We start from the raw sequence: 16296 nt of genomic DNA, 5'->3' as shown, positions 1-16296 counted from the left end.
GATGACATAGTGGGCATGGTATAAAAAGACAAGGTATGATCATTAGAGCCGCCATCTTACAAAATGGGGTAATAAGGTTTTGACGTTTGGCATTTGGCAAAGTCAAAAGCAACAACAATTTCCAAGACGAATTTGTTTACAACAACAATTTCAATGGGCTGGGCTCTCAAAACCTTAAGTAGCCATAAGTTTTGACAGTTCCCGATACTGAGTTTTTTCTAATGATCATACCTTCTCTTTTTATACCATGATAGTGGGCTTATCAGTTAGATGCTATCATACCATATGAAGCACTTATCACAGGGGTCCTTTTATGTAAAACGATTATCGTTTAAACTACTTCGATATTATTCAAATGCGATTACGTAGATAATTGTTTTATTTCAACGATGCTCGTTAAGGTATTACTACAATCGTAACTTTTTGATAAAAGTGGAAAATTTACAAAAGTAAAAAGATTTTACTTTCTAGTGCGTTTTGTTTTTGAATAAAAAAATGTATAAAAATTGTTTTTCAAACCAAAAAATAAGCAGTGGGAAAAAGTATCACAAAATGAGTTTGAAATGTTTAACTTTTTGACTTTTTTCAAAAAGTACTCGTTGTTGCTATGTCTTTAAACTTAACGTGGCTATCGTTTACATGCCGCTCGTTTCGTATTACGTAGTAGCACCCAGTTTCGCGTATACCCTTTCCCTTTTCTCATGAGAATCATGAGACCTCCCATCTTTTTCCAAAACTGAGGGAAATTCGTCTGCCCCAACAGCTTTTCCCTCTTTTTTTTGGAGTACTTAACCTAACTTCTTCGACTGTGACGTCGAATACTTGAAACCGCGTAAAGTCCGGTACGCAGATCCAGTTGAATTTTAGCTCCCATATAAATTACCGAACAAATAAGCGGAGCTAAAAACTATCCCATACAAATTATCGATAACTCGTATGCTCGATAGTGTACCAAGCTTAAACGTGGTAAATGTGGTAAACGGGCTGTCAAAATATGATGAAAAAACTTTACCAAAATACAGCACAATTTTGTGTGGAAAATTTTACCATCTCAATGTAAGAAATTGTTCACTTTAAAACCTACTCATACATAAATTATATGAATTTCTCAATTCTGCGACGGTACGAAGTTTGTCGGGTCAGCTAGTACGGATATAAAATTTCTACTTGCCTTGCAACACTACCTTAACGACAATCCAATGTGTGGATTTAAATTTTGCTCTTCATTGAACAGATCTAATTTGACATTTAAGAGGTTGATATAGTGCTTTCTCTTTCTCGCAACCGTAAAGAGACCCTATTTGTCACTTTTTATGCCGCACTGACGTTCACAAATCACAAATGGCCATTCAATAGTTTTTTTTGTGTGTTTATCAGTTGTCTTGTTGTGTTTATCAGAAAAGTCAAACAAAAAAAGTTTTTTTTTTCTATTTTCTGATATTAATTTTGAAGTCGTGGCATAGTTTTATTTCTTTCCATTTAATTGTACTAATAAAATTTTCAACTAAAATATGAGTGAAGCAAATAAAAAGAAAGGCACCCGAGCTCTAATTCTAGTCGGTGGCTATGGCACCCGACTGAGACCCTTGACCCTTAGCACACCAAAGCCCTTAGTTGAATTTGCCAATAAGCCGATACTTTTGCACCAACTAGAAGCTTTAGTTAGTGCTGGTGTAACACAAGTAAGAGTCTTATTAGAATTATTTAATAAACAAATTAGCTAAAAAACTATCGCTTTAGGTTATATTAGCAGTTTCTTATCGTGCTGAACAAATGGAATTAGAATTAAGACAAGAAGCCGAAAAATTAGGTATCGATTTGAAATTCTCCCACGAATCCGAACCCTTGGGTACAGCTGGTCCACTAGCTTTAGCCAAAGACACTTTAAATGCCAGTGATGATCCATTTTTTGTTCTAAATTCCGATGTAATTTGTGATTTTCCATTTAAACAACTCGAAGCATTCCATCGTGCCCACGGCAAAGAGGGTACAATTGTTGTTACCAAAGTTGAAGAACCCTCCAAATATGGAGTGGTTTTGTATAATCAACAATGTGGTCGCATTACAAATTTCATTGAGAAACCTCAAGAATTTGTTAGCAATAAAATTAATGCTGGAATTTATATATTCAATCCATCTATATTGGATCGAATTGAAATTAAACCAACTTCAATTGAGAAAGAAGTGTTTCCAGTTATGGCGGCAGAGAAGCAATTGTATGCAATGGAGTTGGCTGGATTTTGGATGGATATAGGACAGCCGAAAGATTTCCTTTCAGGTAATTTAAAATTTTGTTGTATAATTTTTGTAACAAAGATGAGAAAATTGTATTTGGCTATTTATATATTTGTCATCTTTATCGAAGTGATGTTGATGCGTCATAGTAGAATAGAGATAAGAAAATCAATTGAGCCACCAAAGCATATTTAGAACTTAAGAAAAACAAAGTAAACAAATTAGGTACTTTGGTTTTGAAAAATTGTTGATGTGGAATTTTTTGGGGGTCAAGATTAACTGGCGAAAGAACCTCAATTTGTTTTATTCTATTACATTGTGGAAGAATTTCGGGAACATTGTTCTTCTCCATTATCAATTGATAGATGATTGATTGAAATTTGGGGTGTAAGCTGGTGGAGTTGGTTCCTCATGTTACAGGTCCTCCTCTAACTTAATTCTATAATGTTGTGTATTTGTTCCTCTTCAGCTTGGTAGCAACCCAAGTACTTGAATCTTTGGTGTATTAGTGCATTGCAACTGCCCAGAATGTGATCTGGTGTTTCTTTTTGTTTATTACAGAATCTACATTTTGTACTATTTACTAAGCCCAAAATGTTTAGGTGTCTTTTAGCTTACAGTGGTCCCTGAGGAGACTATTTTAAGGTTGTTCTTACTGTATACTACTACTGATATAGGATTTGAAACGCTCTTGGTTGTGTTTACCGGGAAGTATTTTGGCCTGTCTCAGTATTGGTAGTTCTGCCCCGTGTTGTGCTCTACTGGCCTACTAGTTTTTTTTTCATTTGATTTTAAATACCGTTTTCTCCTATTCCACAATACGGTTTTGATCCCATTAAAGGGGACATTGCTTCCGCTTTTGCTAAAGATTCCGCCTCTTCATTCCCCTGGACACCAACGTGTCCAGGTACGCAGTGTAGAGTGACTTTGTTTATTTAGCTAAGTTTGCTAAAGGTCCTTTATCGATGATAATCATGATCTGAGATGGGACCACAACTCCCCCAATTTAATGCTTCAAATCATAGCTCTACATGTGGGGTTTGTCGTTTTGACTTCAAGAAACTGTGGCGATTTTGAATTGTCCAATGTCTGAGGCCAACTGAATGCAATTGTCATTGCATTTGTTTACTCCATTATTTTTTGGACCTGTCTCTTCTTCGTGATTGTGTTGGTAAGTGTCGTATATCGTACATTATCGCCTTTTGAAATAGGTTCTCAGGGTTTTTTTCATTTTAACATGACAGTAGTCAGTTGTGCTATATATTAAGCAAGACGGTATTTTTTGCTTCTAATGCGATCAAGCTTTGTATCTGGTATCATGTGAAGCATCTTCATCTCAGCTTCTGTCAATTTTCCTTACAGCATAGATATTCTGTCTTTTTTGCTCTAATGCGGTATTCACTTCCTTTCATAATATCTACTCGTATGTATATCAAGTGCTCGTTTGATGTTGGATTTTTCATCATCAGCAAAGTATAACTGTGATTCAATTTCCGATCCGTCACTTTACCCACAAGCTGAAAGTAAAAGACTGCGATAAAGAACAATGCACTAAAGACGCTTCTCTGGTGCACACACTTCCCTGGTGGATCAAACACTTTTTCTTTCTTGGTCGGGTACTTCTTCTAAATAAAGTTCGGCTGTTGGAAAGTACATATATTTTTTATGAAACTACTCATTTAACAGCTCTTCACAATACTGTCGTCTCCTGTGAAGAATTTTGTCGTCATCCACAAGAAGTAGGCCTTGAGCATCGTTAATAAACTTTGGTGAGCGAATTTCTTGAGCATTTCTTCTTCTTTTGAATATAGCTGCACATTTGTTCATGTTGGTGTGTGCGACACCAAAAAAAAGCCTGGTTTGCATTAAAAGGCGGATCAGATTTTTCATCGAGCTCACTAAACATGCTCTATGTACTCTCACCTTAAAAAATTCTGTCAGCACGAGACAGTGTTGTTGGGCGATCGCTGCGCGCAATATCACTTTGCAATCTTTCGCTAGCGGTTTCATGAAACTAGATACCAAATGCAGATGGTAATCGATCTGAGTTTCATTTCCACCGCTGCTATAATTGATAAAGGGTAGTATGCAATAAAAATGAGCTTAAGCTCTTATCTCACTTTTTAGTACATTTTCTTAAGATCTATCTCATTTTCTTGAGATAGATCTCAAGAAAATGTACTAAAATGTGAGATTGAGCTTAAGCTCATTCTTTTTGCATACGACCCAAGATGTCGGCTTTCTGTGATGAAGCTGGTATTTACCACTATAAGACCATGTGATCTGCACTTCTGCAGATGCTTAGAATTTGTTGTGAAATTCTAGCCAAAATGCATCTTTTTCCAACTTCTCACATCCGTATCCACTGACTATATTCCACACGTTTCCTTGAATCACCAGTTTTAGGGACATCAAACTGTAGCTTTCCCGCAAGGATAACACCAATTCCATTTCTACCTTGTCGGTCTCGTAATAGAAAATCTTTTATTCTTTTGCCTTCACGTCCAAGAAACGGACTCAGTTTCCAGTGTTTCACCATTTTGGACGCACAAGTTGTTCACTAGCTTTCTCTTCAGCATCTCGATCATGCTTTCAACGTTTCATCTTGCGGATCTAAATTTTCTTTATGCCTTGCATTACTTTGCTAGCCCCCGGAACCCGTTAGCGTATTGTATTTAACAGCAGTTCTGCCGTTCGTATTAGCAAGTATTTTCATAATGTTCGAAATTTTAATGCACCAAACTCAAGGAATAGTATGCACGTTTTATGCAAAACTCTTAGATTTTAATAGATGTCTTAAACACTAGGCTCACCTTGATGTTATTTGCCTAGATGTGATCTTATCTTTATAGACCTGTGCTCTGAATACGTCACAATAGCTCATATAAGGTGTTCAACAAGTAGTTCGATCTAACTGGAACTGGTTACACACTTTAAATTAGCGACAAGCTACAAGCTATTTATTAATTCATAACGTCTTTTTTTATCCACAGGAATGTGCTTATTTTTGGCGTCACTACGTCAAAAACAACCAAATGCACTCTATACTGGACCAGCGATAGTTGGTAATGTTTTAATTGATCCATCAGCTAAAATCGGTTCAGGATGCCGTATCGGACCGAATGTCACAATTGGACCAGATGTAGAAATAGAAGATGGTGTTTGTATAAAACGATCAACAATTTTGAAAGGTGCTATTGTAAAATCGCATTCATGGTTGGATTCGTGTATTGTTGGATGGCGTTCGATAGTCGGTAGATGGGTGCGACTGGAGGGGACAACTGTTCTGGGTGAAGATGTGATTGTAAAAGATGAAATTTACATTAATGGCGGCCAAGTTTTGCCACACAAAAGTATAGCTTCAAGCGTTCCTGAGCCACAAATTATTATGTAAAGTCTATATAAAAATCAACTGCAGCTACTATTACTTTTTATACATTGAATGTAGTAATGTGATGTTGTTTTTACTATGATCAGGCTTATTATTTACCATGCAATATATTTTTACCCTGCATTTTTTTTTCTTTAAAATTTTTAGCAATAATACATTCATATTAAAAAATTATAACTTTTTTGTTTTAATGAACGTTTTGTATGCTAGTAGAAATCATGTGGTTTCTTGAACCCATTTTCAGGCCAGCACATAAATCCAATCCCAAGTCCACTTATCGAAACACCTGGGACAAAAGGCTGCATCACCGCAGCAGGAGATGACTTCATTTAAACAAGGAGTCAAGTCCTGCCAACAAGGATCCACAAAGAAAGAGCCCCTTGTTTATTTTAAAAATATTTTTTTTTTTATTTTAAAAATATGTAATAACTTAAAAAAAGATCTTAAAACATTTAATCCTCACCAATTCATATTTTCATAATAACCTCAGCTTCAGCAATTTTCTTCTTAAGCCTCTGGCATGCTTCATGAAATTGATTTAAAAGTGCATCTTTATTTGTAAAATATTCATCAAATCTTTCCTCCACCAATTTCATCATAGCTTTATTTTCTTCTGTTGTCTTTGGAATCTCCTCACGTTTCTTCTCTATTGAATCTTTCAACGAATTTAAAACAATTTCTGATTCCTTATATTTCTGATGCAACTCATTCAATCGATTTGTTGTGAAATTTTTCACACCAATTATTTCCCTATCCAAATCATCCAATTTTATTTGTTTCTCTTTGATAATTTGCATATTCTCTTTGGATTTGGGTTCAATCCAATTGGATATTTCATAGGAAATTAATTTGATTTGTTTTTCAAAAGCATCAATATTTTTAGTTAGATCTTCAATTCGATTGGATATGTGTCGTTGAAGTTTCTTCAAAAACCCATGAACTTGTTGTATCTTGGTTTCTAGCTCAGAGTTCTGATGCAAGCACAGAGACTCAATATCCACATCGAGATCTTTAAAATCAATCATAATCTGTCGGATGTAACTGTTAAAGTGGGCAATCTTTTCGGTCAACTGCTTAATCATCCTCGAGAGCTGGACTTGTGACTGATTGTCCAGCTCCTGGAGATCACAAACAGCTTGTTTCTTTGTTCGTACTACGTGTTGCATCTGACCAACTTCTTCAATCAGCTGGTTTCTCTCCTCAACCGAAACCTCTTGGTTGTTTACAATATTAAGCAACTCCTCAACCCTCAAAGTAAGCTTCTCATTCATTTCTCGTTGGCAGTTAACCTGGGACTTTAGTTTATCAATTCGCTTTTGATTCTCCTGCATCAAACTGCGAACTTTTTCGATCTTTCTCTGATTTGTCTTCACTTCTTTGTCCAATCGAAAGTATTCCTCTTCATCTTGAATGTCTGATGTTTTGGCCGAAATAGCATCGAGTTCATCATTCAGACGGTTTACCTGTTGAAAATATTTGTTTAATGTTATTACTTTGCTCAAAATCACTGTAGTCTTTGTAATCATATTTCTGTATTAAAAAATCAAAGAGAAAATATTAAATATTTTCAGCTTATATTTTTATTCTTAATAAAAACTGTTGTTCATTCAAGTTCTTCTAAATCAAGATAAGTTTTATTTCTAGAACCTATTGGACTTCCAATTAAATAATCTTTTAACAATCTTGTGGTGAACCTTGAAAAATTTGAAAGTAATGATAGTTAAGAAAGGTGGGGGTAGGGTAGATCTTGTGCAAACGAAATGTATTTTTACAATGGTGACATTATTGAATCTTGGAGTGTATATTGCCAAAAATATGTCCATGGAACGGCATTTAAAGGAAATGCTCAAGAAAGACAAAACAGCAGTAAACGTTGCTTGGAAGTCTTGCTTGAACAATAAGCACATAGCGCACAGCAGTAAATATTGGGTGTTTGAGGCAGTGGCTGAGTCTGTGCTTTTTTATGCGGCTGAATCACTCCCTTAATCAAGGAAAATATTTCAGTAACGAATGTAAAGTAGTAAATATTAATGATGACGTTTCGTTTGCGAGGTGAACAACTGAGTCTTAATTACATACCAAACAGGGAAGACCCACCAATTTTAGGGGGTTGGTGTAATTGCAATGAACGTTGGTCAATGTTCTATTTTAATGGAATTTAGAAGAATTGTTTTTGGAAAGAATACCTTACTTGAAGTAAAAATTATTTTGAATGAAATTAAAGTAGATAAATTGTTTAAATTTTGTAAAATTGCTCTTGCCATATAGAAACAGAATACTTAATTGTGATTTTTAATATATAATTATAACTATTTGATACTAATATAATCAAAAACTTTAATTTTTAAATATTAACATTATCAATCATGCAGACGGCAAAGCCATGCTTTATAGATTTTTTGTAATTATTGTATATATAAACCTGCTAACTCCATTAAAGTTAAATGGGTCTTGTTTAAAGAAAAAATCCAAATTACCATTTTGTGGTTTGAATGGTACTCTTCATTTCATTTATGAAAGCAAATTTAAAAAGGTGCGTAGTATGGTATCTTTTTGCATGTTTTCTTCTGTTAGCAATGCAAAAAAATATTGGATTTAGCAGGTTTTCCCAAAAAATATAAAAACATTGTTATAAATTGTTTACCAAAAGAATTATTGATTTTCTTGTAAATATACGGAGATTCAGGAGCAATGTGCCAAAAAAAATAATTATAGTATGGGAGAAGGGGGTCAATTTGTTAGAAAATTGACTTAATTTGAAAAAAAAGCCTGTAAACTGACGTGTGAGTTTTTCTTATTATGTCTGAAGCACCCCTTGTCGATGGGGGATAGCTCTACCTGTAAGTTCCTTAAGGTAATAGAATTGAAATGTTTCTTAACAGCTCGAGACAGCTCTTTTCTCACTTTAGGTTCATCAAAGAACGAAAAATACTTTAGCGAAAAATGTTAATTCCCTTCTAGTGAAACTAGCAACAGCTTTTATAAAAATCAACAAAAATATTCCGGGTGGTAAAATTTCCATGTGAAACTCTCAAAAGGGCACCAAGAAAAGTCTTAAATAATAATGCCTGACTCAATCTAACACGTATCAGTGTCAAAAACAGAATTTTATTAGGTACATAATAAGGTTCTAATTCAGACGAAATTATATTGCATTATGTTTTTCTCATCACCCCTCTAAGCCTCATGTTAACTTCAAGTGATGATCAACCATGCAATTAAGAATGCAGTTGCTCTAAATGGTTAGAAAACACTCTTTTTTCATATTTATTAATATGAGATAACTGTGGTTTTAAGACGTTCTGGTGGAGTTAGCAGGAATTATTTGAGGACAAAACCAAGTATATGCTTTCGTCAAAAAAGGACACACAACATCGACGCATCGGACAAAACGTCACCATCTACAGCCATAACTTCGAGGTAGTAAAAGACTTCGTCCACCTAGGCTGCGCTATATACACAGACAATAACATCAGCGCTGAAATCAAACAGAGAATTACACTTGCCAACCGCTGCTACTTTGGTTTGAGAAGCCAATTGTCCAGCAGAGCCCTCTCTCGAGCAACTAAGGTGTCCCTTATTATCCCAGAAAACAATACTCCGGCCTGGAAATTTTTCGACTCCAACCCAGAGGGACGGCGCAGTAGAGGACGACCTCGTCTGAGGTGGCTCAACCAAGTGAAAGGGGACCTCCATCAACTTGGCGTGCGAAACTGAAAGCAGGGAGTTAAGGATAGAGCTTGCTGGGAAAGCTTGTTGGTTGAGGCCAAATCCACAGCGTATTCTAGCCACCTTACGGCGCTGGTCACTCTTACTAACTAACTGTTTTACTCATCACGCCATTTGACCAACATAGAAGTAGAATTGAACAACAAAATTTATGTCAGACAATGCCTCCCTTAGAACTTTAAAACCGCATTCCTAACTCAAATTTGCCCAAAAGTGGAGTTAGCAGGTTTACACTCTAAGCCGACGATATGTTATTTATTTTAAATGAAACAATAAAAATCAATCTAATCTAAAAAAAAAAAAATCTAACAATTACCTCATCGTCCATTGCATCCGAACTGGGAATTGATGTCTTTTTGCAAATTAACTCGTCGACAGCGAACTTTTGGAGCTTCTCAAACTCTTCGTTTTTCTGATTGTTCCACAAAGAAAAACCCTCTTCAGCCATGTTGGACAGTTTAAAAGCAAAGTCCATATCTGGGAATTCTTCGCTAACAATTAAATGATTCTTTTTAAACAATTCTATATTATCTGGGGGAGGAATGAATTCCATGAAAAATGAAAAAAGCATCACAGCATTGCCAAAAGCATGCGGAGCTGTTGGAGTCTTTAACCATGACTTATTCACAGTGTATGGATAATCAATTTGATTTAGAATCTTTAATATAGACTCGACATGATTGGAACCAACTTTGAACTTGTTTCCTGCAATGAATTTTAAAAAGTAATCGACAAGACCAATGAATTGTTTCATCGACATGGTTTTTAATCCACCACGACTAAGGAATTCAGTATTTATCCCGCAATCAACTGTTTTAAGGTAGTCAGTGATTCGAGTGACTTGTTCTTGTATCCAACGTTTGTCATTGATAGCAGCACGTTGTTGTTCTCCGGTGAATTGTGATCCTTTTGATGGAGTTATGTGAGTTGGAGTTCGTTGAGGTGTGCGGGCGCTAGTTACACTGTTGCTTCTTTGTCGTTTTGTTGAAGTTGGTATGGCAAGATGGTTGTTTGTAGCAGGGATTTGTGAGTTAAGTGGTTCGGCAGAGGAGCTTCTAGTTAAGGAACCATCGCGTATTGATGGACGACGCATAGGTTGTTGGAGGCGACTTGGTCTGAAAATTTGTTTATAATAAATTCGATAAAAGTTTGTAGGTGTTTGTTTAATAAATTTACCTTGATTGACGTGCTTTTTCTGATGGAGTTTCATATTCTGTAGTTCGTCGTGGTCTTTGCATTTTATTTTATTTTATTAAATTATTTAATTTACATGAGATATTACAACGAAATTATTAAAATTTTAAAATCTTTTTTGAAATTATAAAATTCAAATTATTTTGACAGTAGTAGGTTTGTTCGATTTGACATTTGAGTAAGAGGATGGCGGGAGCTTTTAGCTCTTAGCCGCCACGGAGGTACATGCAAAAACCTTACACCACGCTTACACTGGGGTTGTTAAAAGCTGTGTTCAGAGAGTATTACAGTTTTAAGTATTAAGCCTTAACTACATTGGCTCAAAAAGTGAAAAAGTACAAAAGTGAAACTTTTCAAACGCATTTTTGTATAGTTTTTCGGGCTGGAAAATTAAAACAAATGATGCAGAAAGCTTATTTTTTGGCCTAAAAAACAATTTGTATGCTCTTTTTCACAAAACAATTGCGCAAGCCAGAAAAAAAATAATTTTCACTTTTGTACTTTTTCAAAAAGTGGTGTATGTAGTTAAGGCTTTAGATTAGAATATTTTTTTATAAAGGCTTGACATACTCGTACCGGGTATATTCTGTAGCGGTACGGGTAGTTGTATGAAAAAAATTTCAAACTGGAACAACAACGTTTAGGAGTGGAATATTTTTCATACAATTACCCGTACCGCTACCGCGTATACCCTTCGGTGTGGTAAAGGCTTAAAGGCTTGGCCACACCGGAGGGTATGCGGTAGCGGTATGGGTAGAGGTAACGGTACTTGTATGAAAAAAATTCCAAACTGACATATCAACGTTCAGATGTGGAATTTTTTTCATACAAATATCGTTACCGCTACCCGTACCGCTACCGCATACCCTCCGGTGTGGCCAAGCCTTAACTATATTAAAACAATTCAAAGGTGGAACTTCAAAATTCCTTTCATGGGTGAAACTTTTTTCATACAATTACCCGTACCGCTAAGGCACACCTTTCCGGTGTGGCCAAGCCTTAAAGCCTTGGCTATAATTGACTTATAGTGTTTTTTCGTTTGGTAAAAAAATCAAAATCTGTCAAAAAACAATTTTTGAATAGTTCAACTACAATTAAGTAGTCACAACAACAATTTTTTGACAGATTTAGATCAAAAAATAAATTGATTTTTTTTTCCAAACGAAAACACCATTATAGCCTTTTCACTCCGAACCAAAACCGGGTTTTCGCAACAAAAAAAAGTCCATCCAAAACACAAGTTTTCCCATACATTTTTGTTAAGCTACAGGTTTTCCATAAAATCACTTAAAACATGATAAGTGAAAAAATTCAGCTTTTTACTTCGGTGTACTAAAAACCATTTTGGGTGTACTAAAACTATCTTTGTCATTCACTTTTTTCAAGAAGAGAAAGAAACAAGAATAGATTTGCAGACGGAGAAAAAGAACTTTGACTTTGTACTAAAATTATCTTTGTCATTCTCTTTCTTCAAGAACAGAAAGAAACAAGAATAGATTTGCAGACGGAGAAAAAGAACATTGACGAATGGAAGAAAAGGCCTTAAAATTAAAAGAGAGAAATAATTTATTTCAAAAGATTTGTATTTATTGTTTAAAGCCTTGTACGCTGCTGATGCGAAACGAAAAATGTTCAAGTCTCCAAGGTCGACAACGAAAATGCTAACGAAAAAAATCATCGAGTATTCTATCAAAGTCAAAATAAAAAATTAATTTAAAATCAAGAAAAATCAACAGAAAATAATTTATAAAGCAAGAAAATGAATTAAAAGTGAAAAAACCGTCAACACTGCTCTTGGAGTCAAGAAAAATGCACAGGACAGTAAAAAGTAAGTGACAAATGAGTGAAAACTCTCCAATTTTTTGCTAAAGCTGCGTACTGAAAAACGAAAAGCAAAACGAAATTTTTCGTTCAAGATTTCGTTAACGAAATTTTGTATGGAAAATTTCGTTTCGCTTCAGCAGAGGTGCGTTCTTTTTCTAACAATAGTCAACTATCGTTGTTATGTCAAAAAATATTGTTGATGTGTCATTGTTAGAAATTGTTGGGATTTTTACAAATCATTTAGGAACGATTTATTGTTAGATATTCAGCCCTATTCTGCTGTTCCCGTGAATCTCAGATCCGATTCACACATTCGGTTCACTTTAACTCTACCTTGCCATCCTGCTATCCATCGGGTAAACTGCATTATCATCCCTCAATTTGACGTCCAGGTGAACGTCAAATTAAAAAAAAAATGGCGACGAAGTAAATTGAAAGGAACAAAAAATTTTTTGTTTGTGTTTATTTGCATAGAAAAAATAAAAGCAGCCGATTAAATGTTAAGAAATAATTAAACATTTATGAAAAGTGGCATTTTGCTTAATTTCAACGATGGTGAATTTATTTTTACAAACAAAAGTGACAGATCCGCAACATTTTTTATGCGGATTGCAAATGTATGGAGCAAGTTCATTCACGTGATTAGTGGAATACTGAACAACATTACCGATATTACCGACGTGAGTTTGGATTCCCCCCGATGAATAGCAGAATGGTAATTGGTGAATATTTAGCGATTTTTCCCCCCGATGGATAGCAGAATAGGGCTGATTGTTAAGCTGTCAAACACAAAAAAAAAATTGTTTTGAGAATATTTTTATTTGCATAATTATAACAAAATAATGTTTTTTTAGTCAAAATAAATTCTCTTGCATCATAAAATTGCAAAACTCTGTATTTATTTTCATTTTATTCCGCTTATTTCCAAAAGAAAAAAATCCTTAAGTTGATTTTGTAAACAAAACATCCACTTTGACACATCAACAATCTCATGAGTGTTTAACTCATATCATGGAGGTGAGTTGGAAATAGTTACGATTTGTAACTATTTGACACTTCAAAACGAGTTTAGGAACGATGTTCATCTGTCAAATAGTTACAAATCGTAACTATTTTGTAGTTTAGGAACGACAAAAGTTAACGATAGTTAACAATAGTTAACTATTGTTAGAAAAAGAACGCACCTCAGCGTACTAGGCTTTAGTCTGAATTCTGAAATCATTATATAACATTCTATTACATTTTAGTATTATGTATTTTGAATCAAACTAATTTAAATACTTACATAATGTCAAAGTAATAAGGTGAGTTTTTCTTTAAATGCTTGAAACGTAAAGAACCGGTAAAATTATGTTGGTGAGTATTAAGCTAGGTCCTTTAATATTAAGTATTTGTTGCATTTCACATGTAAGTTGCTTAGCCTCTTCATAAAATTGAAATTATGAAGAAATACAATTTAGTCAGTGTACATCGCATGCGGGGAAAGGGTATAGCAGTCGAACATTTTTAGTGATTTTCAAAAATACATGGTAAAAGAGGAATAGTTTTTTAAAAATATAATAGGAGTATTCATGCAACCTGGAAAACTTTACCACATCGCATACTGGAAAAGTTCACCAAAAACATTTCATGAACGCCCCTAAAATCAAAATGCGGTAAATGCGGTTGACATCGATTTATTTGTAGCTAGAAACTAAAAAAAGTATTTAAAATTATTTGTTGTTCAAAAATTATAATTTATTTTCTATTTCATTACATTTTTGTAAATATATTCACACCTCTTGCAGTCATTTTAGTTTATTTTATCATCAAAATCAAACATCAAAAGTTTTCCACATTTACCAGATTCATATTGTAACGATGAATTACCGAACTACTTTTAAGATAAAAGTCTGAACACACTACCTGCTACAGTAAAGGTAGAAATGTGAACGGACCTTTAGTAATTAAGAAACTACCCTCTGAACGCATCCAAAGAAATTCCCTCGACTGCTGAATATCCCAAAATATCCCACTGGACTGGAAGTATGAAGCGCCCCCTCTTGGAAAGGAAGCTTCGAGAAGCAAAGACGAGAACCTTCGAAGACATTCTCGAATTCCGAATTTCAGGTATAAAAGGGCAGCGTGGACACCGACCGGAGACAGTTGAATCTTGAATGTGAAAGAGTACAGTACAAAGTGAAATAAAGTGTTGGAAATTGTTAGTAGTAAATAAAGTGATTGAAAAGTGTGTTTGTTTGAGCGAATAATAAAAGTAAATTGATTTGAAATAAAGTGTGTTCTTATTTGAACGGAAAGATAAGTGGAAGTTAAAATAAACGAAATAAGTTTTATTGTGAACCCGGAATAAAACATTACATTGGTGTCAGAAAAGTGGAATAAAACTTATTTATTTGTGCGAATCAGATAATTTCGCGAATAAAATAAAAAGTGCGCGTGTGTTTTAACAATAAACAAAGTGTAAAACATTTTGAAATAAGTAAGAGTGCTCGCGTTTTGAAAAGTTAAAATGGGTAAGGCATTGAATCAGTTAAGTTTGACTGAGCTGAAGGCGGAATTAACTAAACGAGGTCTTCCTACTGCTGGATCGAAAAATGACCTCATTATTCGCCTGCAGGATTATTTAACCCAGAAAAACGAAGATTTGGATACATTTCAATTCGAAGTTGAAATGGTAGAAGAACGAGTAAGTACTAGTTCCGATATGTCATCCATGATGGCTGTTCTCCTTGCAAAATTTGAAGAACAGAAAGATCAAATGGAACAGCAACGTAAAGAACAAAAGGATGAACAGAAAAATCTTCTTGAACAAATTGAGACACAACGCAATGAACAAAGAGAACAAATGGAACAACAACGAACAGAGCAAAAGAGTGAACAACAGAATCTTCTCGAAAAAATTGAGAAACAACGTACCGAGCAAAAGAGTGAACAACAGAATCTTCTCGAAAAAATGGAGAAACATCTAGAAGAACATCGCGATGAGCAAAAGAATCTTCTAGAAGAACAGAAAAATCTTTTAGAGGGAAAGCTTGGTGATTTCGAGAAGAAGTTCACTGCTCTTGACGAGCGTGTTGAAGAAAACAAAGAAAAGCTGTTGGCAATGCACACAAAGTTCGAAGAGAAATTCCAAGACATTACTAAAGAGTTGGACAAGGTTCGAAAAATTAAGGCCCGAGAAAGTTCTGGTGAGTATTCAAAGAAGAAGGAAATGCATCCACCAACCTTTGATGGACAAAGTTCTTGGTCGATCTACAAGAAACAGTTTGAGGCAGCTGCCACAACAAATGGCTGGGATAACGAAGACAAATGTATAGCGCTGACTCTTGCTCTTAGAGGTCCTGCTGCTGAGTTGTTACAAACTTTACCACCAGAAAAGAATGGTAACTTTAACGCTCTTGTCCAGGTCATTGAAAAACGCTTTGGAGATGGCCATATGCAGGAAGTCTTCCGCGTCCAACTCAATACAAGAGTCCAGAAAAGAGGAGAAACTCTGCAACAACTCCAAGCAGATATTGAAAGGTTAGCTCATCTGGCATATCCGACAGCAGGAGACGACATTATCAATCAGTTTGCGACAGAAGCCTTTGTACGTGCTGTATCTGATATAAATCTTCAGCGAGCAATTCGAACAGCTGGAAAACGTTCCCTTCCTGAAGCATTAGCGTTTGCACTCACTATGGAAGCAGCAGAACAGGCTTCTCAAGGCGTTCATCGGGTAAGAGAAGTTACAGTGGAGGAATGCTCTTGTCAAAAACTCGCATTCCAAAGAAACCAGCGAGACGGAGCTGCTCGATGCTGGAACTGTAACAAGACAGGACATCTCCAGCGGCAGTGCAGATTGCCACCAAGAAGAAGTGCTTGCCAGCACTGTGGAAACAGGAATATTGCCCAACAACAGGTAAGCGATACAACCAACACTC

At 35.3% G+C, this 16296-nt stretch overlaps 2 protein-coding genes across 2 annotated transcripts; one reads left to right on the top strand and one right to left on the bottom strand.

The window, feature by feature from the left end:
• The first annotated feature begins 1352 nt into the window (after window positions 1–1352).
• Window positions 1353–5803, top strand: LOC129910500 (mannose-1-phosphate guanyltransferase beta). Its single transcript, XM_055987903.1, has 3 exons — window positions 1353–1682; window positions 1741–2278; window positions 5229–5803. The coding sequence occupies exons 1-3, from the start codon at window positions 1512–1514 to the stop codon at window positions 5627–5629; spliced, it is 1110 nt and encodes a 369-aa protein (XP_055843878.1). The 5' UTR covers window positions 1353–1511; the 3' UTR covers window positions 5630–5803.
• Window positions 5804–6035: 232 nt separating this feature from the next.
• On the bottom strand, window positions 6036–10719 carry LOC129910499 (synaptonemal complex protein 1). The gene is made up of 3 exons (XM_055987902.1): window positions 10532–10719; window positions 9672–10470; window positions 6036–7089 (listed from the first exon to the last, which is right to left on the bottom strand). The coding sequence occupies exons 1-3, from the start codon at window positions 10591–10593 to the stop codon at window positions 6094–6096; spliced, it is 1857 nt and encodes a 618-aa protein (XP_055843877.1). The 5' UTR covers window positions 10594–10719; the 3' UTR covers window positions 6036–6093.
• Window positions 10720–16296: the final 5577 nt, after the last annotated feature.

Source organism: Episyrphus balteatus, chromosome 2 (assembly GCF_945859705.1).
Source record: "Episyrphus balteatus chromosome 2, idEpiBalt1.1, whole genome shotgun sequence".
NCBI lineage: Eukaryota > Metazoa > Arthropoda > Insecta > Diptera > Syrphidae > Episyrphus > Episyrphus balteatus.
The sequence above is the reverse complement of the archived record's forward strand: the minus strand, read 5'-3'. Positions and strand labels throughout refer to the sequence as shown.